This window comes from Plectropomus leopardus, chromosome 11, assembly GCF_008729295.1.
Source record: "Plectropomus leopardus isolate mb chromosome 11, YSFRI_Pleo_2.0, whole genome shotgun sequence".
In the NCBI taxonomy this organism is placed as follows: Eukaryota; Metazoa; Chordata; class Actinopteri; order Perciformes; family Serranidae; genus Plectropomus; species Plectropomus leopardus.
In genome coordinates this window covers 702,564-725,062 of record NC_056473.1, presented here as the reverse complement: position 1 = coordinate 725,062, position 22,499 = coordinate 702,564, and the positions used below count along the sequence as shown (strand labels likewise).

The window sequence follows — 22,499 nt, the reverse complement described above, 5'->3', positions numbered from 1 at the left end:
ACTATACAGCCCTCAAAGTCCCAGCATTCTTTGTGGCATGTTGTGTGTTGCACAACATTGATATGCATCCTGGATGTCTCTTGGGCATAAATGAGGGCACGGGACATAGGACGGTGTGTTGCTGAGCTGCAAGTGCTGATGCCAATTTACCCAAATATGCCAGCAACAACACGTGTACTGAGAGATCAGCCGGCTCGTCCCACATGCCTGCTTTACCTCTACTGCTTTTGGCGGATATCTGCTGCTTTGCGAATTATCTGCTCGCTCTCGGTTTCTTCAGCAGAACACCTCTTACATCTGTAATTGGTCAAATCCGTCATTTAGATCACAATCTGCCAATTCCTGGCGCACCTGGCTTTTAAAGGGAATGGGAGCTGACACATGGATTGGTTAATTCATGCTCCGTCCAAAACACACCCATGACTAATCTGGAGTCTAAATACAACCCCTCTGTACCATGGGCTGCACCTAGCACCCAAATTATCTTTCATTTAACCAGCAAAATGGATTTTGGCACGCTCTAAACGCATTTGCACCATGCACTTTAGACCATGCGCTATAGATTACTGACTAAACACAATCAAAAGAACAGGGATCAAAATCTGAACAGAGAAAGAGAGAGGGTCAGTGATGGCATTACTAAAAACACTTGCAAATTGTTTTAAGATGAGAATACAGAACATTCTTAAATAAGTGAAATGATGACAGGAAAGGAGGAACAATGTTTTAGACAATGAGGATAGTTAAAGTTAATTTATCTACAAATAAAATGCAGACAGTGTGCTTGACATCTCGTATCAAGAGGGAGCCATCTAACATTGTGAAGTTTGTAAAAAAGAACAACCTAGTATCTACAGGGTCTGTTAAATTGAGGAGGTGAAGATCGGTTTTAGGACACTCAAATAAACAATGTCAGCATAGCATTATTGGAAGCACAAGTTTGTTACATTAAATGTAAAACAATATCTGGAGCGACACAGACCACGAGGACCAAAATTGACTTTCTTCATTACATGATCAATGTGTGGCTTAAAGTTGAGATTGGAGTTGATCCACTTTCTGAAGACAGCGACAACCATTGCAAGTTAAAAATGGATGGAGGTAAATGGTTACTTGCTGTTTGCCTTTGATTGAAACAATCATTGTTTCTTTGTCCTAGGGGAGAAGCCCCAGGAGGTGAGAGAGCAGATGAGCCAGATGATGACGAGGATGCAGAGGAATCCTACCATCGTACCGTGATAGACAGGGTACTGGAGAGACATGGAGCCTGTATCCCGCATCATGACCCCAAGCTATACCAAGCTGCAGCTGCCCAAACCAAATCTATTCCAGGGTTCAGCATTCTGGCTTTTCCTGATTTCTGGGGTCACTTCCCACCACCAGGACATGAAACTATGGCCCCACGCAAACCCAACATACAGAGGTAATTCATGCTTAACTGATGGCAGTGTGGGACATATCATGTACCATGAACAAAGAGATTGATTTAAGAGATCAAAGGTTGGTCCTTTACTCCACATGTCAAAGTATCTTTGGGTAAAATACTGAAACCCAAACTGCACCTGATGGCAGTGTGTATAAATGCTTAAAAACTGAGTAGCAGGTGGCACCTTGTATGGTAGCCTCGGATGCGGGTGTATGAATGTGTGTGTGTGTGTGTGTGTGTGTGTGTGTGTGTGTGTGTGTGTGTGTGTGTGTGTGTGTGTGTGTGTGTGTGTGTGTTTGTGTGTGTATGTGTTAATGGGTGAATGTGACATGTGAAAGCACTTTGAGTGGTCAGAGGAGTAAAAAGGATGATACAAATGCAAGTACATTTACCTTTTACATAATGCTGGCAGCATATAGGCTGGTTATTAGATGGAATTTTGATAGTAGCTGCTGATTTTATCCAACTCATCCTTCAACTCCAAAGATGTAGCAGGATCAAAGACAAAAGTAATTTCGATTTTTTAAACTTAGTTTAAAAAATGACCAATTAATCTATCTTCTACCTTTACCTTATTGGTAGCTGATAAATGGACCTGCAATTGCATGGCACTGTTCATTTGGCACTGGTCATTTTGACAACTCAAAGCACTTTCACACTCGGAGTCACATTCACTCATTCACATACTGGTGGCTGAGGTTACTGTTCATGGTGCCACCTGCTACTCAGGTTACTTGTTAATGTTGACTGAAAGAGCTGTGGATCGAACCGGTAACCTATCGATTTGTGAACGATCTGCTCTGCCACTGAGCCACAGCCAAGCCAACACTGTTTTTACTGCAGGCTTGGTTGCCTCTGTGATGCCTTATTAAACTGTGGAACAGGCAAATTATTTGTTGAGTACAATGCTTGTTTCATCCATAGTTCTTTTTATTTATTGTGATTCATATTTAATTAATTGCGTTTTGTCCTCTTATCTATGTCACTCGAGTGAGGAAGACAAATTAACTTTTGCTAATCAAAGTGTCCTTTCATCCCCGTCACTTTAGCTGTGGTACATCTTTAAACAAGAAATTTTACGTTAATGTTACAGTGCCTCTCCCATTTATGCCATATATATCATGTCAGGTACAGTATATGTACCTGGGCAAGAAAGTGTTTATAATAATCCCTTAAGAGGTACTTGACATTTTTCATGTCTAGCAAAAGTTTTGTCTTTGAGGGGCTCACAGGGCCCCAAAGTGGCAGCAGAAGCCCAGGAGAGACATTTTAGTTGAGACCCAAACAGCTGATCTCACCCTTTCTTCTTTTTTAACCCCTACTCTGTTTCTTATACAACCCCCTATTTTTATTTTTCAATTTTCCTCTCACTTATTACTATCTTCCGACACACCTGCAGCCTTTCTAAGTCTTCTTGTCACACTCCATTATATCCCCATCTGTTCTTTTATTACGCCTTTGTGTAGGTGTCTAACACAGACTTCGGCTGATGACAAGAGACAGAGAGTTGTGAGCAGAGAGAAATGTTAGTCTCCACATTGTTCCTTTCATTCCAGAGTGGCCCTCTTCATGTTTATGCTGACTGCTGCTGATAGAGAGTGCAGCTGTTTATAGCATCAAATCAGCCTCAGGTTTTATATTACAGTTTAAACATACCGGTAAGTACTTTTATACAAAAAAAGGTTATTCATGAACCATACTTCAACATGGATTCATTAGAACTTGTCATTTTAAGAACATGTAGGCCTAAACTTGAAAACATTTTTTCTCCATCCTGTAAAGAATAGGTTTCCAATGTAAATGGTAAATGGACTGTACTTGCATAGTGCCTTTCTTGTAATTTTTGACCACTCAAAGTGCTTTCACACTACGAGTCACAATCACCCATTCACACACACATTCATACACTGGTGGCTGAGGATACTGTACAAGTTACTCAGTTTCTTTGATCATTCACACTAGGGTTGGGCATCTCTGATGTGAGGCCCGTATGATGCATATCTCAATGATACATTAAAAATACATATGCAGCAACTACCAGTACAATATAATTCACACCCCAATCACAATACAGTGTGATTCAACACAATCTAAATCAACACAGTGCGATTCAATGCAAAAGGATTTGATTGGATGATGCAAAAGAATAATGCTATGCTATAGCGTTTTCATGTTTTTGTGTCGGCCGCTGTAGTTCTCACATGCTTGGAACATTGACGAAGTTTCAGTTGGATGCAATTTGCAACCTCATTGCTAAATCCTACACTCTAGACCTTTGAAGGCGGTGGAGTAGAAATATAGAGACATAAATGTATATTTTCATGCAAAGTGCCGGTACTTTGGAATTGCTCACAAGCACAGAACCTGAATAAAATTACTTTACAGCATATAGCAAGAAAATGATACAAGGCCTCTAGTTGATGGTGATGTTATTAGCTGGTGGAAGCGAGAGTGACAGTTTGTGGTTAGAAAGACAGAAGAACAGCTGAAGCCTTAAGTAAGTGCTTCTTTCTTGAACACATTCACCATAAAAAACATGATGCAATATCTACAGATAATCAGGACAGATGGTATGTCTGCATGTGCTTGTCTTAACCAGGCAGAAAGTGTTGGAAGATGTCCAGCGTTTCCTGAACACTGCTGACATCATCAACCAGGTCGTGTTTGACCTGGAAGACAGCAGGTAAGTCAACAACACTAATACACACAAACACAGCATAGATATTTATCAAGGTATTTAATTTACAAGATGAGGTTTGGATTTAGATTGTAAACATTTAATTTCAAATCCATTAAATCATCTGTCTCTTTGTCTGTCAGTCTTCAGTGTCCACCTGATTCCTTGAGGTTTTTCTCTAAATTTGAATGTGGGAACCTAAGGAAGGCTATCCAGGTCCGCAGGTATGAACACACACAAGCACCCACACGTGCGCGCACACACACACACATACACTATGACCACAAGTTCTAAGAATGAGAAGCAAGTGTGTCATATATTTCCTTCTCTACAGTCCTAACTCAGTAAGCTAAAGTTCAGTCCAGATAAAATCACTGTAGCAGTGTCTTTTCTTCTTCTCTTCTCCTCTGTAGACATGAATATGACCTCATATTGAATGCAGATGCTAACTGTAACCAGCACACCCAGTGGTTTTACTTTGAAGTCAGTAACATGGTGGCAGACGTCTCCTACAGGTTTAATGTCATCAACTGTGAGAAGAGCAACAGCCAGTTCAACTATGGTGAGAAGGTGTGTGTGTGAGTACATGCGTGTGTGCAGGCCTGGGCGGGACCATGCATCTGTGTGTATATGTGTGTATGTTTTGGAAACAACTTAAATAACATCTGTTGTAAATGTTACAGATCTCATTCAAAGTGACACTTCTTCATTAATTTATTGATGGAATTGATGCATTATACAGGATTCAATTATGTAATAAGGTGCTGCTTCTTTGCATTACTGGTCAATTGATATTTAAATGTTACCAGCTTCCACTAGTCAAGTCAAGTCAGTTTTATTTATAGAGCCCATTATCACAAAACATGGTTTGCCTCAGAGGGCTTTACAGTTTACGACATCCCTCTGCCCTTAGACCCTCACATCACCCAAGGAAAAACTCCCGAAAAAGAACCTCTGTAACATTGGGGAAAAAAGGAAGAAACCTCAGGAAGAGCAGTAGAGAATGATGAGGGATCCCTCTTCCAGGACGGACAGACGTGCAATACATGTCGTGAATAACAAATGAAAAACAATAATGGCAAAAGGGAAAGAGAAAGAGAGAGGGAAGGATAGGGGGAGAGAGGGGGAGAGAGGCACAGCAATAATAGAAACAGATGCATGTCATATTACAATAACGATAGCTGTGAAATTATTAATTGCACTCTATGATGATGTTGAGGGTGATGATAAGAGTCTAATGCATATGTTGATATGTTGATAGGGAGGTGTCCAAAGGCAAGATCACAGCATCGGCACAACCAGGACCAGACCACGATCAGGGCGAGCGGGGGGCACAGTATCAGTACAGCCACAGCACGAGCATAACCAAAGGCAGGGTCGCAGCATTAGCACAGCTATCACCATGGTCAGGCACAGTCAAGGTTACGGCCAGGATCTGGGAAAACTAGGAAACAAGGGAGCAGGAATGCTCCCGAGAGGCAACAGGATTAGCGTAGTGCAGTTCAACAGACCCAGGCTCCGTAATCGCGAGCCCTAGGTAGTGACAGTACCACATGGCTATTACAGATGTAAGGCTAAGCTAAACTACTGAGGCTAAGCTAAGCTTGCAAATGGCAATGCAGTTAACAGACATGCATGATTTTCTGATGGCGGCATTGAGAGAAGGAAAAGAAGCTCAGCGTATTAAAGGAAGTCCCCTGGCAGGTTAAACCTATGTCAGCCTAAACTGGAAGATGGTTCAATAGGAGAGGAGCGTGGTAGCTGAAGGCTCTGGTTCCTATCCTACTTTTGGAAACTTTGGGAACCACAAGTAACCCTGCATTTTCAGAGCGCAGTGATCTAACTAGGATAATGATAGCCTGGTAAGACCATCCTGATGACATGAGCTTAACTTTGTGTTTCTCTTTCTGGATCAGTCTGGACTCCCTGCCACCTCAAATGATTTCAGTGGGCAGGAGTACTCACCCTGACTCCTTCAGCCAATCCTGACATTAGCACAAGCCTTTACTGCACAAACAGTCATTACACTAGACAGTAACAGTAGATAAAAAATTACAATTTATTTATATTTACCCTTTGTGTGCCTTGTCAACAACAATCCCCATGAGGTTTGTGTGATACCCTGGTGTTGCCTGCAATGGCAAGTCAGACCAGAGTGGAGAAATGAAACCGAAGGCACCAGACAATGAGTGGGAGGAGAGCCGGGATCAGGGCAAGGCTGACCCAACTTGGACCTAGAGCTGTTCCTCCTCCAATTCTTCTTCTGTCTAATGTCAGCTCGCGGGAGAAAAAAGTGGATGAGATGCGATTAAAGCTCATTCAGCTACGGTTTTTCAACACCATGGCCCCTTCTGTTGAAGCACGACTTTTCGACGATAGAGTGGCAGTTATCAGCATTGGGAAAAGTTGTGTGGGGTTTGGACTGAATGCAGTGGACCGCAAAAGGGTCTCCACAGATGGCATGTGCCAACAAACCAGTTGGACCAGCAGGGAGAAACGAAACTGAAAGTGTGGGACAAAAAGAGGGAGAAGAGTCAGTATCACGGTGAGGCAAGAGCTGTTCCTCCAACAAGCCCTTTTCTGTCTAGTGTCTGATTGCACGAGAGTGAAGTGGATGAGATGTGATTTTGGCTCACTCAGCAACGGGAGATGTGGGACTGCTCTGCACACATCTTCACAGAGATATGGTTAACACCTGATGTCCCAGATCAAGCTGTTGCACTGGATGGACTGACCTTGTGGGAACCCTTTGGACACAAGACTCTGATGCAAATTAAACAAATGCACTGCAGGAATTGAACAGCAGCAACATGCCTGAGTAACCGGATGGAATCTTCATAGTAGCTGCTGATTTTAATCAACTCAACCTTTAAGTCCAAAGATGTAGCGGGATCAAGGATAATTGCAATTTCATTTTTTTCAACTCTGTTTAAAAAATGACCAATATATCTACCTTCCACCTTCCTCTTCTATCTTTCATTTTCAAAACTGAGATCACTCAATAGAATAAAGCTCATCCTGAATTTAAAAAAAAGAAAGCAAACATTTTGTGGGTCCACAAAATCATACTCCCATTAAATTTCCCATTTACTGTCAGTGAAGCAGCTCCTGATATAATACCCCATGACATTATAAGTTTAAGACTTTCTTCTCTGGTTTCTGGCTTTGCATTAAAAAAAATGTTCATGTGATAACATTGTGAGAACAATCCTGTACAGGGATCTGCAAAAACAACCAAAAAATGCTGTAGTAAGCATGCCAGGCCAGTTGTTGGTGCTATAACTTTGAAATGAATAACCATAGAGGAACACCACTGGCGTGTGCAAAATGTGGCTGTGACATCACAGTTCTCACAGGACCGTGCTTTGCTTAACACAGCTCTGGAACCTGGTTTCAAAAGTTTGAGCTTTCAGGCCCTCAAAACGCTGTGGTTGTGTGAACTTAAGGCCAAACTGCAACAAAAGTATAACGTTTCATGATCGTTATTGCGTAAATGGCCCCTTAAACTCAATATAAAGGTGCATTGTGCATCATCAGTCCTTGTTATGAAAACTGACCTCATTCACCAGAACGATGTAGAAACATTGCTGGATGGCTGTGTGTGTGTGTGTGCAGTGTTATTGCCCCCTTCAACTCTATCCATGCAACGTTCTTATTTACACTGCCTTTTCTACTCTGATCGTATATCAGAGCTCAGTCTCTGACAAACATACGGGCATGCACACACAAACACACACACACACACACACACACACACGCACACACACAATAAGGGGTTGAGCAGACTTCTTGCTGTGTTTTCTTGCTCCCATACTTAAGGCAGTACTACAGGCTCAGCAGTGGGTCCTGCCATTATACACCATGAGTTACAACTAAATACACACACAAAGGGATTGCAAAATGCACGCAGTATATCCAGGAACAATCTTAGTTCTTTCAAACATACTACACACAATTTCATATATATATATGCTCCTCATAACTGAAAAACAGCTCCTTTTAATGTCCCTTGGGAAATTGTTTTCATCTCAGGAAGAAGTGAATGAGTGGAAGAGAGGCTGGCTTTTCTAAAATAGTCTCCCTTTGTACAGAAAATGGCTTTTCTTGCAATGTGCTGAGAGACTAGAAAGTAATCCAACTTTCTTTTTTGAATCTCTAGAGATTTGATGCTTCCAGCTCAGAGGCTAAAACCCTGTGCAGAGAAAGACTGTGGTTACTGAAGTGGAGAGTTTGTGTCAAAGCTACAAGCTCACCATGCTTCCTTTTGCTCGTCAGGAAACTTGACTGACGCGACAGGACTTGAACCAGGCAACTTGTCTCCTAGAAATTCTGTTTATGTATAACTCATATGAAACAGCAAAAACATTTTATTTTAATGTAATGCAGAGCAAATTACATCAAATAACATAAACTTTTAGTGATGCATGATAATTATTTTTTTTCAGCTGACCGATCATGACCGATAAGATACAGTTAACCAATAATTTCTTTTTGTTAGTTTTTCATTACCTGAAAGGGTGAGATGTAGTGAGTATCGATGAATTTAACATTATAACTTTGACCTAACCAAATATAACTGACATCACTTCAGTTAACACAACAAAAGCAAGAACAGTTCTGACTCTTAAAATGGACATTTTGTTTTCAAATGAAATGCTCTGACAATCCGTCAAACCAGAGTAACTGTATCACTCAATAAAAATATAAAAGTTTTTAAACAACCAAAAGCCTACAGCTGCTTAGTCTGTAGAAAAAACACTGACAAATACAGATAGATAGTAGACTGTTATGCTCAAAAAGGAAATAGCTTTTGTAGAACATAAAGCCTATCCTAAAGCCCACACTGCTGACTGTGATGACATGTTGTCAACCAGTCTAGCAGGCACAGCAGTATGACGTCATGAACAGCATATGCAGTGTGTAGCATTAGCAGAGCATAACCATGAGCAACATGGGTGAAATCAAAACAATTTATGCTGAGTGTTATCAGCTCTATTTATTGGCTAAAAATGTAATTATCGCAATTATCTGTCCCATTATCAGACCAATAATTATCGTGCATTCCTTTAAATGCTATGTTACTAATTATTGTATTTGGCAGTTGCAGAAATGTTCATTGTGCCAAACCCCAAGAATCTGAAAGTGTCCTTGCTGAATTTGAAACATATCTAGACTATATCTGGAGATTCTTGGATATCTTTGTGTCAAGATACATCTAATGTTGCATACAAATTAACTAAAATTACTGAATATGCCCTCATGCCATAAACTGAATTATGAAGACTCAAAATTTGGTTAGAATAGACCAAATCTGTGGCATATAATGACTCTTTGTCACTGAAGCACATGTGGTGGAATATAAGCTGTGTCCCAATTCAGGGTCTGCATCCTTCGGAGGCTGCATTCGAAGGCCAATTACGTCACAGCGCTGCGCGAAGGCTGTCCCATTTGGTCACAAGTCGAAGGCTCCTCCTTTCGCAGCCCACAAATGCGTCCTCCTTTTCCCTCTGTTTGGAGGACACATCGCTTCTATCCTTCGCGGCCTTCCATTTCCCAAGATTCCTTGCGCGCCCGCGATCTTCAAAAATAATGGCGGCACAGAGCGGAGATCGGAGCGTTGATTTAACTTAATGTGGGTTTTTACTCATTTGAAAATCAAACGCCAGATATGTTAAACTTAGAGGGACATTAAAATCTCATAATTTCATTCATAATACGTGACGTTAGTAATGCTAACATGTAGCCACCTAGCAGCGGAGAGCTCCGTCTGCAGCAGCGGAGAGCTCCGTCCCCTGACGGAGGCTCTATTGCGCGAAAAATCAGCTTCCGACGCGGACAGAGGCGCTTGTCCTCCTCCTCCAGCAAAATTTAAATAAAAAGTCAATTTTAAAAATACAATAATTTCTTTGCTTTAGTGTCCCCCCCCCCTCTCTCTCTCTCTCTCTCTCTCTGGCCTTGACAGCAGGAATCAGCTGATGTGGGGGTAAGGGCGGGAACATCTGGTGACGCAACCAGGAAATCCTCCGAAGGCTAGACTGTCCCAATTAACAACCGTTAATGCAGCCTTCAGAGGTGCCTCCGAAGGAGTCGCCTCCGAAGGCTGCGTAGGCTGGGTCCTCCGAAGGATGCAGACCCTGAATTGGGACACAGCTATAGTGTGCAGATATTACATTAGCTAATGTTATATTTAACTAATATGATTAGATACAGTGCATATCCTATCAATTGCTGTGCACTTTGTGGGAGATAATACCAAGTCAAAATTTGTGGTATGGTTAAAAACAATGTCCAGGAATGTGTTTATACCACAAAGCATTTCCAGTAATTTTGATCAGACTAGAATCATATCCTGAAATATCCATATCCTGATCTCGGGTACAATCCCCTTCCCCTTGTAATCTGCATGTTGAAGTATGTATCCTCGGGCAAGATATTGAACCCCAAATTCCTGTGTGTGAGTGTGTACAAATATTTAAAACTGAGGAGCAGGTCGCACCATGTATGGTAGCCTCAGCCAACATCGTGTGAATGTTTGCGTGAATGGATGAATGTGATTTGTAGTGTGAAAACGCTTTCAGTGGTTCAGTGACTAGAAAAGCGATACACAATTGCAGGTCCATTCACTTCCAATTACAAGATATTCAATTTGTGTTGCATTCAAAATATAGCTGCAAAATCTGGACATTAGTCATAAATGTTGTGTATCAACAGTCACATCTGAGTCATATCTTTGAATATTGCACATAAGGTTATAGATTATGTCTCAAAGTTTCTTGCCAGAGATCTTTCTGGATTTTACACATATGAGGCCAGGAATGTTGGTGGTGTCATGTGACATTCTGACACCAGAAATGTGATGTGGGGCATTCAAAATAGTACTGATAGTAGCAAATTCAAGGAGACAGGGTTGGAACAAGGTACTTTATATTTGTATCTTACCAGACTTTTATACCAGCCATTGAATGTACTGTCTTTACAGGGCTGACATACCAAGAACACGAGCAATAAACAGAGGAAAAAAAAAACCATGATCTTAATTTGATTCATTTATGTTATTTCCCCCTCTTATCGTAGCTTGTGACCATGACCAGGGAAAACAGTGAGGGGAGAGGGATGAGAGCACTGGCACACAGCACTTATCTTCACGTCTGTATTGATAATTAATTATACACAATCCATCCATCCATCCATCCATTTTCTTCCGCTTAGAATATTTCAGACATCTGTCTTCCCAGCAACACTTTCTAGCTCCTTCTGGGGGACCCCAAGGCGATCCCAGGCCAGACGAGATATATAATCCCTCCTGCGTGTTCTTGGTCTGCCCTGGGGCCTCCTGTCAAGGACTTAAAACACCTGTAAAGGGAGGCGCCCAGGAGGCATCCTGATCAGATGCCCAAACCACCTCAACTGACCCCTTTCAACGCGAAGAAGCAGCGGCTCTGCTCCGAGCTTCCTCCAGTCTGAGCTCCTAACCCTATCTCTGAGGCTGAGCCCAGACACACTCCAGAGGAAACTCATTTTGCCCTGCTTGTATCCGCGATCTCATCTTTTGGTCACTACCCAGAGCTCATGACCATATGTGAGGGTGGGAACAAAGATGGACTGGTAAAATCGAGAGCATCGCCTTCAGGCTCAGCTCCTTCTTCACCACAGTGGTCCGGCGGAATGAATGCATCACTGCAGATACAAAATGTAAACACACATTTCTTATGTTATACTCAGTCTAAGAGCCACAGAGTCCAAAACAAAATTATCTTTTTACCCTTTTCAAAAAAAAAAACAACATGCCCTAACCATAAAATATACTCTAGCTTTTTACCGGATTTGTTTTATTTGGCACATGACCCAACTTACAGAGAAGGATAAAGCATGATAACCAGCTCAAACCCCATCAACAATCAGTTGGATGGCGAGACTGAGATGTTTCTTGTGGCTGGCTCACATAAACAGGACACAAGTACAAAACGCATATCTTCGTCTCATACTCAACATATTCACATGCCATGTCATCTCTTGTAATTCACCAGGAAAATAATCTTTTTTGCATGTCTAATCCATCCCTGGCACTCTATTCAGCATGCATTGTACTCAAAGGGGACATGTGATCACGTGGCTGATGGTCAGAAAGTTTCAGCCTCCATGAGGGAGTGAGTTGCTCTGGGGGATCTACATGTGGGAGGTTGTCTACCTTTATGGTAGAACATCTTAAACTCAAGTCACAGCCTTTCTAAAAAATTGATGATATGGTACTTTTATGTGTTGGGTCATTTTATTGTTTGATTTGTTTTATGCTGTTTTGTGCCATTTTGCATGTGTAGTTTTGTCTGGTTTTTATATTTTATGTCGCCTGTCCAGGGAGAATCAGCTTATGCTCTACTGTGCGCTACTATGGTATGTAACATTGGTCCATGCTATGGAATTGATCATTTAAAAAAAAAAAAAAAAAAAAAAAAAAAACTTTGTACATCAGAGGAGAACCCTTTAACATTACAAGCCATATGTCAGACACAGCCAGCACAGGAGCAGCTCTATAGGCCATTTCACCAGTATTACTGTTGTGACACTAAATCTGTTTCATGTGGCTGACTGTCACTGTGTGTGTGTGTGTGTGTGTGTGTGTGTGTGTGTGTGTGTGCGCGCAATACAGGAATGCAGCCGGTGCTGTACTCAGTAAGGGAAGCTCTGGAAGGTAGACCACACTGGGTCAGGACTGGGACTGAAATTTGTTATTTCAGGTATGAATGAAATGCACAGATATAATGTGTTTTGTAGCAATAGCAATACTTTAAAAAGAGATGCTGGCAAACCAATCACAGAGGCTTTATCAGACTGCTGGGACTCAGTCCTTGGAAATAGATGATTTTATGGAAAGTAAAAACTTTAGGAAGGCAACTTATCTTATCCCTACACATGATATAACTGATATTTAACTCTTCTCCAGAAACCACTTTTGTCCAGCTCAAGGCAGAAGGAAAGCAACCTTTTACACCCTGACCTTCACCATCAGCTTCAAACACAATGAGGACGTGTGCTACCTGGCCTACCATTATCCCTACACGTACTCTGCTCTGAAGGTATTTAGGAGTCATTCCTCGTGTAAGCTGTCAAATTCAGTGACTTTTCATCTGCTTTATGTGTGATGGGAGTCGAGCACCTTTACACATGAGTATTATTATATAATGGAAAAGTTTGTGGTTGGGATTTGTCACCTTCATCAAACACTGAATGGTTAACACTTCAGTAGATATTGTCTGAGACATTTCCACATTCTTGTGCAGTTACTGTTATTATTTTATAACATGGAGCAATATGGACGCACAGAACCAAAACCATGACTAAGTAGAGCTAATATGAGCAAAAAGCAAAGTTTGAACTTTGAACTTTTCTTCCATTTTCTTTTTAACTTTACTTTAATCCCCCTTTTTTAAATCAATTTGGTTAATTTGGTTTTGGCTGTTTATTTGTCAATTTTTTAGGTAATTTTCTTGCAATTTTGTTTTACTAATTTCTTGCTAATTTCTGGGTCATTAATTTGCCCAGGTTTCAAATGGTTAATAGGCAACATCAAATGTTGTTTGTTAGGCTGTTAGAATGGTAAACAATAATCTCTCTGTTGGTTTGGAGCCATGATTTAAAGCTAAACTACACATATCTATCTATGGTATTGCTCTCGATCTTGTGACCATACAATATACTCAATACTTTTGTCCCTCTCAGGATCAAGTAGAAATGACCACTCATTTATTCCAATGATATGATAGGACAGGTTCAATCTGTGCAGAAAAGGTTACCATCATGATCAACCTGGTTAAAAGTAAGGCTGTGGTCTGCAGGCCCAGGAATTGGCCTTCTTTTCATCTTATTCTATACTTGAAAAGTTAGTGGACTAATTCATATATGAATGAATCAGTCCACATAGACTGATTCATAGATGAAGCTTCTGGATAGTCTGCTGACATTTCCAGAGTGTACCCCGGCTCTTGCTCAATGTCAGCATGGATAGGCTCCAGTCTCCCGTGCCACCCTGAAAAGAATAAGTGGTTACCGATTATGGACGGATGGATATCTGTCACACAGACTCAGGACAACAATGCTGATATGTAAATGTAATCAGAAAATCAGTGTGGTGGTCAGGGGACATTGCTCATTATGCTGAGCTCCTGCAAACAATTTGGTAATTCTGATAACTCTGACTTCTCTCCAGCCTTACATTGTCATGTTTGCAACCAGATGAATGTAACAATAGACATCATAAAGTGAACACAAAGCTGACATGCTTCTTTCATCAGGCCGGATGAACAGATATTCTTAGACTAAAAAATAAAAATCCACTGCAACAGTGTTAATAGAAAATCTTGTCAGGGGTCAAAGTCATTTCATGTGGGTTGAGATATTTTGCATTAACATTTTATATACATAAATTTCATAATTCATAATTACATTTCATACCTTCTACATAATAAATAGCAAGCACATAACTTATCAATAAGTAACAAAGCACATCTAAAACACACAATGACCGACACCCACAAACATGGGGAGGTTCGAGGATGAGGAGTGGACAGAGGTACACTATGGGAGGGGATATAATCACTTCTGTCAGTGCGCCCAGGGAGGTGGTTATGGGAAGGAACAGGGGAAGGCCCGCGCACCTCCCATACCTTTGTGGGACGGGCTCAGTTCCCGTTCCCTAACCAGCCAGTGCCTCCCTCGGGGTCAACCCGTTACTTCGGTCCCCAATCTCGTTCTTATGCGTCGATTGTACACCAAAACAATCCCAGATTTCTTCCCCTGTTTCCTTTGCGACCTAGGAGTTTCAAACAGTTTAGACAGCAATCAACTGACCCTGAGTTTGGACACATTCAGAATGTTGCCCCAAAACGGTGAAAAGCTGAACCACAAATGATTTCCCGTATGGTGGAGGTTTTGGCCTCAATGACTAAACCGGCATCCCCTATGGCACAGACAGTAGATCTAATAAGGGGTTATGCGAAAAACTGGGGTTACAATACCTTGGTGATTCTGGGAGATCATTACACAGCAGGTCTAAAGATCATGTCAGAGGATCTTTCCAAAGCTCAGGTCCCGGATTAGAGACCGGCCTTTGAGGTGGCCACGAGATGGGCCCAGAGGAACTTGCCCCATATAACCCAGAGGTTATTGACCACGCAAAGACACTGACAATGTCCAGGAGACCTAAATAGGGACACAGACAGCAAGGGGTGGCAGCTCCACAAGATGGCCTACAGAACACACACAGGTCCCACAAGGGTCTCCACATACACAACAACAGGCATCAACACCATGTGACAGACCCACAAAACATTCCCACATACCACACGAGAGAAGCCAAACAGTGGCCACAATGACCGATCAGGTCAGCCAAGGTGCTGGGCCTGGTGTTCACGGGCGGTGTCCCCCCAGGAGCGTAAAAAGGAAAGCAGGGTGAGAGAACCAGATTATTGTGTTGTGACAGAAGACAGTTCCCTTCTTGGTATTGAAGAATTTAACAAGGGCTCTCAGTGACAGACAGGGATCGCTCAGGGTGCAGATATGAATCCAGACATGTGATGGAAAGATAAGGAGAAGGAGGATAGGTGTGCAGGGACCTGCTGAGCAGGGCATTGAGGTCCAGGTCCACCAGGGAGGGGATTCCACTACCATTTGTCCCAAGAGGACACACCAGTTGCACAAACATTCACTCTAAAACCACAACCTTTCAGGGTAATGGTAGAAAGACATGTTAATACCAAGTGTAAAATGATTGACTGGGGCTTGGTGTGAGAAAGACATGGCTCATTGTTGGGGACTCCAGTCTGTGTATGATTCTGGTGTATTAAACCGGGACCTGCAGACTGACAGCTACCTGGGGGTCAACTTCCACCATGCTCAGACACTGATGGCTAAGGCGTCAAGTCATTTGATTGTGGAGAAAGTGGGGCTGTCATTTGGTCTCAACTGCAGGGCATAGAAAGCAAGATAGACATCTTTTAAACAGATGCAAGCTGGAGTTAGAGCTGCAAAGAACAAATTTCCCTACACAGAAATCTGGGTTCCTAGTAAATTTCCCCCCCTCCTTGTCCAAGGCAGAGCAAGCTACTGCTACTGCTAGCAGATTTTTGACAGTCACATGGTCAGAAACATACTGTATACCCTGCTCTCACAAACACCATACGGAAAAAAGAAAAAGCACACTGGACTAGGGAAACAGCAAGAGCCATCCTTGCACATTGGGTTTTGTGTTTAAACTTTGACCTCCGCTAAGCCTATAACAGGAGGGAGACAAGGGATAACAAAACTCCATCCATCCATCCATTTTCTTCCGCTTATCCGGGGTCGGGTCGCGGGGGCAGCAGCCTAAGCAGGGAAACCCAGACTTCCCTCTCCCCGGCCACTTCATCCAGCTCTTCCCGGGGGACCCCGAGGCGTTCCCAGGCCAGCTGAGAGACGTAGTCTCTCCAGCGTGTCCTGGGTCTTCCCCGGGGCCTCCTACCGGTGGGACGTGCCCTGAACACCTCACCAGGGAGGCGTCCTGGAGGCATCCTAATTAGATGCCCGAGCCACCTCATCTGGCTCTTCTCAATACGGAGGAGCAGCGGCTCTACTCCGAGCTCCTCCCGGATGACCGAGCTTCTCACCCTATCTCTAAGGGAGAGCCCAGCCACCCTACGGAGGAAACTCATTTCGGCCGCTTGTACCCGCGATCTAGTTCTTTCGGTCACTACCCAAAGCTCATGACCATAGGTGAGGGTAGGAACGAAGATCGACTGGTAAATCGAGAGCTTTGCCTTTCGGCTCAGCTCCCTCTTCACCAAGACAGACCGGTGCAGAGTCCGCATTACTGCAGACGCCGCACCGATCCGCCTGTCGATCTCCCGTTCCATCCTTCCCTCACTCGTGAACAAGACCCCGAGGTACTTAAACTCCTCCACTTGGGGCAGGACTTCATCCCCGATCCGGAGGGGGCACGCCACCCTTTTCCGGCTGAGAACCATGGTCTCGGATTTGGAGGTGCTGATTTTCATTCCAGCCGCTTCACACTCGGCTGCGAACCGATCCAGTGAGAGCTGAAGGTCACGGCCCGATGAAGCCAACAGGACCACATCATCTGCAAAGAGCAGAGACCTAATCCTGAGGTCACCAAACCGGACCCCCTCAACACCCTGGCTGCGCCTAGAAATTCTGTCCATAAAAGTTATGAACAGAATCGGTGACAAAGGGCAGCCCTGGCGGAGTCCAACCCTCACCGGAAACGAGTTCGACTTACTGCCGGCAATGCGGACCAAGCTCCGGCACCGGTCATACAGGGAACGGACAGCCCGTATCAGGGAGTCCGAAACCCCATATTCCCGGAGAACCCCCCCACAGGACTCCCCGAGGGACACGGTCGAATGCCTTCTCCAAGTCCACAAAGCACATGTGGACTGGTTGGGCAAACTCCCAAGCACCCTCAAGGATCCTGCCAAGGGTCCAGAGCTGGTCCACAGTTCCACGACCGGGGCGAAAACCGCATTGCTCCTCCTGAATCCGGGGTTCGACTATCCGGCGGACCCTCCTCTCTAGTACCCCCGAATAGACCTTACCAGGGAGGCTGAGGAGTGTGATCCCCCTGTAGTTGGAACACACCCTCCGGTCCCCCTTCTTGAAAAGAGGGACCACCACCCCAGTCTGCCAGTCCAAGGGCACTGCCCCCGATGTCCACGCAATGTTGCAGAGTCGTGTCAGCCACGACAGCCCCACAACATCCAGGGCCTTGAGGAACTCTGGGCGGACCTCGTCCACCCCCGGGGCCCTGCCACCGAGGAGCTTTTTGACCACCTCGGTAACCTCAGCCCCAGAGATAGAGGAGCCCACCCCCGGGTCCCCAGGCCCTGCTTCCCCAACGGAAGGCGTGTCGGTGGGATTGAGGAGGTCTTCGAAGTATTCCTTCCACCGATCCACAACGTCCCGAGTCGAGGTCAGCAGTGCCCCGATAACAAAACTTCGTGGCTTAAAATATTACAGTTTTAGTCAAAAACTTCAGGTTATTCAAACCACAATGGGAGCTTTTAAACTGGGGATTAACATTTGATCCAACACTCGATACAAGTAGAAAACAAAAGGCACAACTTAAATTGGACATTCAAAATTACCACTGTAAAATTAAATTAGTGACATATTTTAGAAATTCCATAAAACAAAATGTACCCACAGGAACCTCAACATGGAGGCCACTGTTAAAAACTTTACTGCCAGAAATTAAACTTTAGGTAGAAAAAGATTTGGAGGATTTTAAGATACATTACAAACCTTGCAAAGAAATGTACAATTTATCACGAGGAGGTAAAAGCACTTCGGGAACTTGTGTATATTAAACAAATAATTATTAAGCCCACAGATAAGGTAAGTGCGTTAGTTATCTTAAATAGGGAGAAATATGTGTTTTTAGTGAATCAGCAATTGAGTGACATGGAGTATAAAAATAAAAATAGAAAATATTCCTAAAATATCCTGATATGAACAAGCCCGATGAAGAATTGTTACAGCTTTTGGAGATCAATTTGACCCAAAAATGATTTTGTGTTTAATGGCCAATTGGGAAGAGGAAGTCTTGGCAAAATGCCAAAAGAAACCAATTAATTTTGCAATATTTAGACGACATTTGGGTTATTTGGATGGGGTTGAGAGACAAATTTGAGGAATTTGCTGTTAAATTCACATGATCCTTCAATTAAGGTCAAATAAGAAATTGATCAACATTCTATGGACTTTTTGGACACAACTGTGTATAAAGGACCAGCATTTGAACATAGCCAAAAATTGGATATTAAAGTACATTTCAAAAATATGGATACACATGCCTTACTGTTTAAAACAAGCTTTCATACTAGGCATACGTCAGGGGTGTCCAAACTACGGCCCGCAGGCCAACAGCGGCCCACGGTCAATTTCTATAAAGCAAATTCTATAAATATAGTATGGCCCACACATCAAACTTGCACTTGAGTGTATTGTACTTCTTAGTTTTACCACTCCCTCAGTTCCTACAGCAGGCTCTGCGGTCTTTCAGCAGTTTGAGCCTGCTACGCTCTCCACAATCACTGAGATAGTGGAACATTTACGTCCTGCTAACTGCCCCTCTGACAGCATTCCATCCCGTTTGTTTAAGGAAGTTTTCACCTCAGTTCAGTTTTTTATTTTGCTTCTTTTAAATCTTTGTCTCAGCTCTGGGTGTGTTCCATCTTCTTTTAAACATGCTACGGTGCAGCCCCTCCTGAAGAAGAAAAATCTAGATCCCTTGGTTCTGTCTAACTATAGGCCTATTTCTAAACTCCCTTTTATTTCCAAGGTTTTAGAGAAAGTCGTTTTTAACCAACTCCGAGGATTTTTACAGAGAGCCAATGCTTCTGAATTGTTTCAATCTGGTTTTAAGTCTCTCCACAGCACCGAAACTCCTCTTTTAAAGGTTTTTAATGACCTTTTACTAAATCTTGACTCTGGCAACTGTGTCGTTTTAATTCTCCTAGACCTAACAGCAGCATTCGATACGGTGGACCACTCAATCCTCTTATCACGCCTTGAACACCGTGTAGGCAAAAAAGGTACTGCTTTGAGCTGGTTCAGTTCGTACCTCTCTGGGAGATCCTTCTCGGTACGCATGGGACAGTTTTCCTCCTCTGTGGCCCCTCTGACGTGCGGTGTCCCCCAGGGGTCAGTCCTGGGCCCCCTACTGTTCTCCCTCTATATGCTACCCCTGGGGTCCATTTTTAGGAAGCATGGTATCCCTTTTCATTGTTTTGCAGATGACGTACAGGTGTATTTGCCGGTGAAGGCACCTACTAAAGACTCTCTGCAGGCTGTGTTTGACTGCTTAAAGGACGTTAAAACATGGATGGACCTGAACCTGTTAAAATTAAATGAAAACAAGACGGAGGTTGTCCTGTTTGGCCGTCCCGACCTGGTTCAGGTCCTTGCCAGCTCCCTTGACCCCGTAGTTCTGCGCATACAAACCCATGCCAGAAATCTTGGTTTTATTATTGATGGTGCCTTTAAACTGGACAAGCAGGTTAGTGCAGTGGTCAAGTCCAGCTTCTTTCAGCTAAGGCTTTTAACCAAGGTTAAACCGTATCTCCCCCGGAGAGACCTTGAAATAGTAATCCATTCTTTTATTACTTCTCGCTTGGATTACTGCAATTCCCTCTACTGTGGTATTGACCAGTCCGAGCTTAACCGCTTGCAGCTTGTGCAGAGCGCGGCAGCTCGCCTCCTTACTGGCACGAAGAAGCGCGAGCACATAACTCCTGTGCTCTCTTCCCTACACTGGCTTCCGGTTAGGTACAGGATCAATTTTAAGATTCTTTTATTTGTTTTTAAATCTCTGAATGGACTGGCCCCGAGGTACCTGGCTGACCTTGTTAATTTACACCAACCCTCCAGAGCCCTTAGGTCTGCTAACCTAGCCATTTTAGATGTGCCTCGTTCTTTTTTAAAATCTAGAGGGGATAGAGCGTTTGCGGTCGCAGCTCCCACTTTGTGGAATGCACTCCCCCTCAGTGTGCGCACCGCAAATAGTCTCTCCACTTTTAAAGCCCAACTGAAGACGCACCTGTTCACTTTAGCCTTTTGCGGAGCATGATTAGTTTTATTGGGTTTATATTCATTTTATCTATATTTATATGCAACATGTTTTTATTGTTGCTGTTGTTTGCTGTTGTTTTACTTGTTATTCTTTTTATTGTTTTTACTATTTTACTGTAAAGCACTTTGATTGGCCACTGGCTGTTTTTAAATGTGCTATATAAATAAAGCTGACATTGACATTGACATTGACTAGATGGAGCTACTGTCTACACCAAGGCAGTTTCTCTGCAAAACAAAATTAAGCAAAGAAAAACTGATGACAAAAAATTGCAGAACCAAAGAAACACAAGACAGCAAGTTAGTGCAGAAAAGTTCAGACAGGGTGGGAAAATGAATATTTTTTTCAGAGAAGTCAAGGGGAAGTGTGTCTGTTTGATTTGCAATGAAAGTGTTGCAGTGATGAAAGAGTTTAATGTGAAGAGAGCAAGAAGAGTAAGTTAGACAAATGGCAGCTAGCCTGCCAGCTCAACAATAGTATTTTTTTCCGTGCTAACAAAACACAAGAAAATGCCACAATAGCCAGATATGAGGTAGCTCAACTCATAGCGTGACATGGGAAACCTTTCTCAGATGGTGACTTTATAAAACAGTGCCTCACTAAAGTCACAGGAATAATGTGCCCAGAAAAGAAGCAGGAATTCAACAATATGAGCATGTCCAGAAACACAATTGTGTGGCGAATTGAAAGGCTTGTCAGCTAACTGAAAGCATCAAGTGTCACATAAAAGCTTGTGCTTTTAATTTTTACTCCAATGCATGTGATGAGAGCACAGATGCTACAGACGACGCACAGCTGTTAATTCTTTTGCGTGGAGTTGATGATACCTTTTGCATTACGGAGAAGCTGCTTGATCTTAGAAGTCTCAAGGACACATTCATGGGTAAGGACATGTTTGAAGCTGTGTCATATGCAATTGACAAGATGGGACTTAAATGGGACAAGCTGTGTGGAGTTACAACCGATGGGGCTCCAGCTATGACAGGCGAGCGCAAAGGAATGGCCTCTATGGTGTGTGCCACGGTGCAAGAGAGTGGATGTGAGGCTATTAAAATGCACTGCATCATCCACCAAGAAGCCCTCTGTGCCAAGACAATCCAGCTTGGCGATGTGTTGTACACAGTTGTGAAAACTATCAACATAATTCGAGCATGAGGGCTCCACCACAGACAATTTAAAGCTTTCTTATTTGATGTTGATGCTTAATACGGGGACCTACCTATCATTCTAATGTGTGCTGGCTCTGTCACGGCTCTGTGCATCTAGGTTTTATTCCCTAAGATCAGAAATTGACCAGTTTTGAAAGAGAGGTACCCACCCCTTTGTGAATTGAGTGATCCTCTATGGCTGGTAGACCTGGCACTTCTAGTTTTACTGATCATCTCAACACACTGAACAAGAACTTGCAAGGCAAAGACCAGCTTGTACCACAACTTTACGCACACATGAAAGTATTCCATGCGAAGCTACGTTTCTTTGAGACACAACTAAGCAACTTCAATGTTGCACACTTTCTCATGCTGTCTGAAATCAAAAGGGGAAATATGTGTCTGTCATCACATCTCTTATGACAGAATTCAGTCAGTGCTTCCAATATTTTTTGGTCATTGAGAAAGAAATCCAGCTGTTCTTGACCCCCTTCCTGATGGATGCAGAAGAATTGGAAGAGAGTCTGCAATAAGAACTTATTCAAATGCAGTGTGATGATTCTTTGAAGAATCAGCATCAGCTTCTCTCCCTACCCAATTTCTACCAGAACTTGGAAAAAGCCAAGTTTC

The 22,499-nt window shown here is 43.1% G+C and overlaps 1 protein-coding gene across 1 annotated transcript in view; it reads left to right on the top strand.

The window, feature by feature from the left end:
- Window positions 1–22,499, top strand: part of LOC121950740 (cytosolic carboxypeptidase 4) — a 149,038-nt gene that overhangs the window by 77,422 nt on the left and 49,117 nt on the right. The window contains exons 13-18 of the mRNA XM_042496838.1: window positions 1,160–1,423; window positions 4,026–4,109; window positions 4,247–4,327; window positions 4,517–4,665; window positions 12,751–12,838; window positions 13,045–13,177. Coding sequence (XP_042352772.1) covers window positions 1,160–1,423; window positions 4,026–4,109; window positions 4,247–4,327; window positions 4,517–4,665; window positions 12,751–12,838; window positions 13,045–13,177 — 799 coding nt within the window. The remainder of the gene's footprint in view (window positions 1–1,159; window positions 1,424–4,025; window positions 4,110–4,246; window positions 4,328–4,516; window positions 4,666–12,750; window positions 12,839–13,044; window positions 13,178–22,499) is intronic.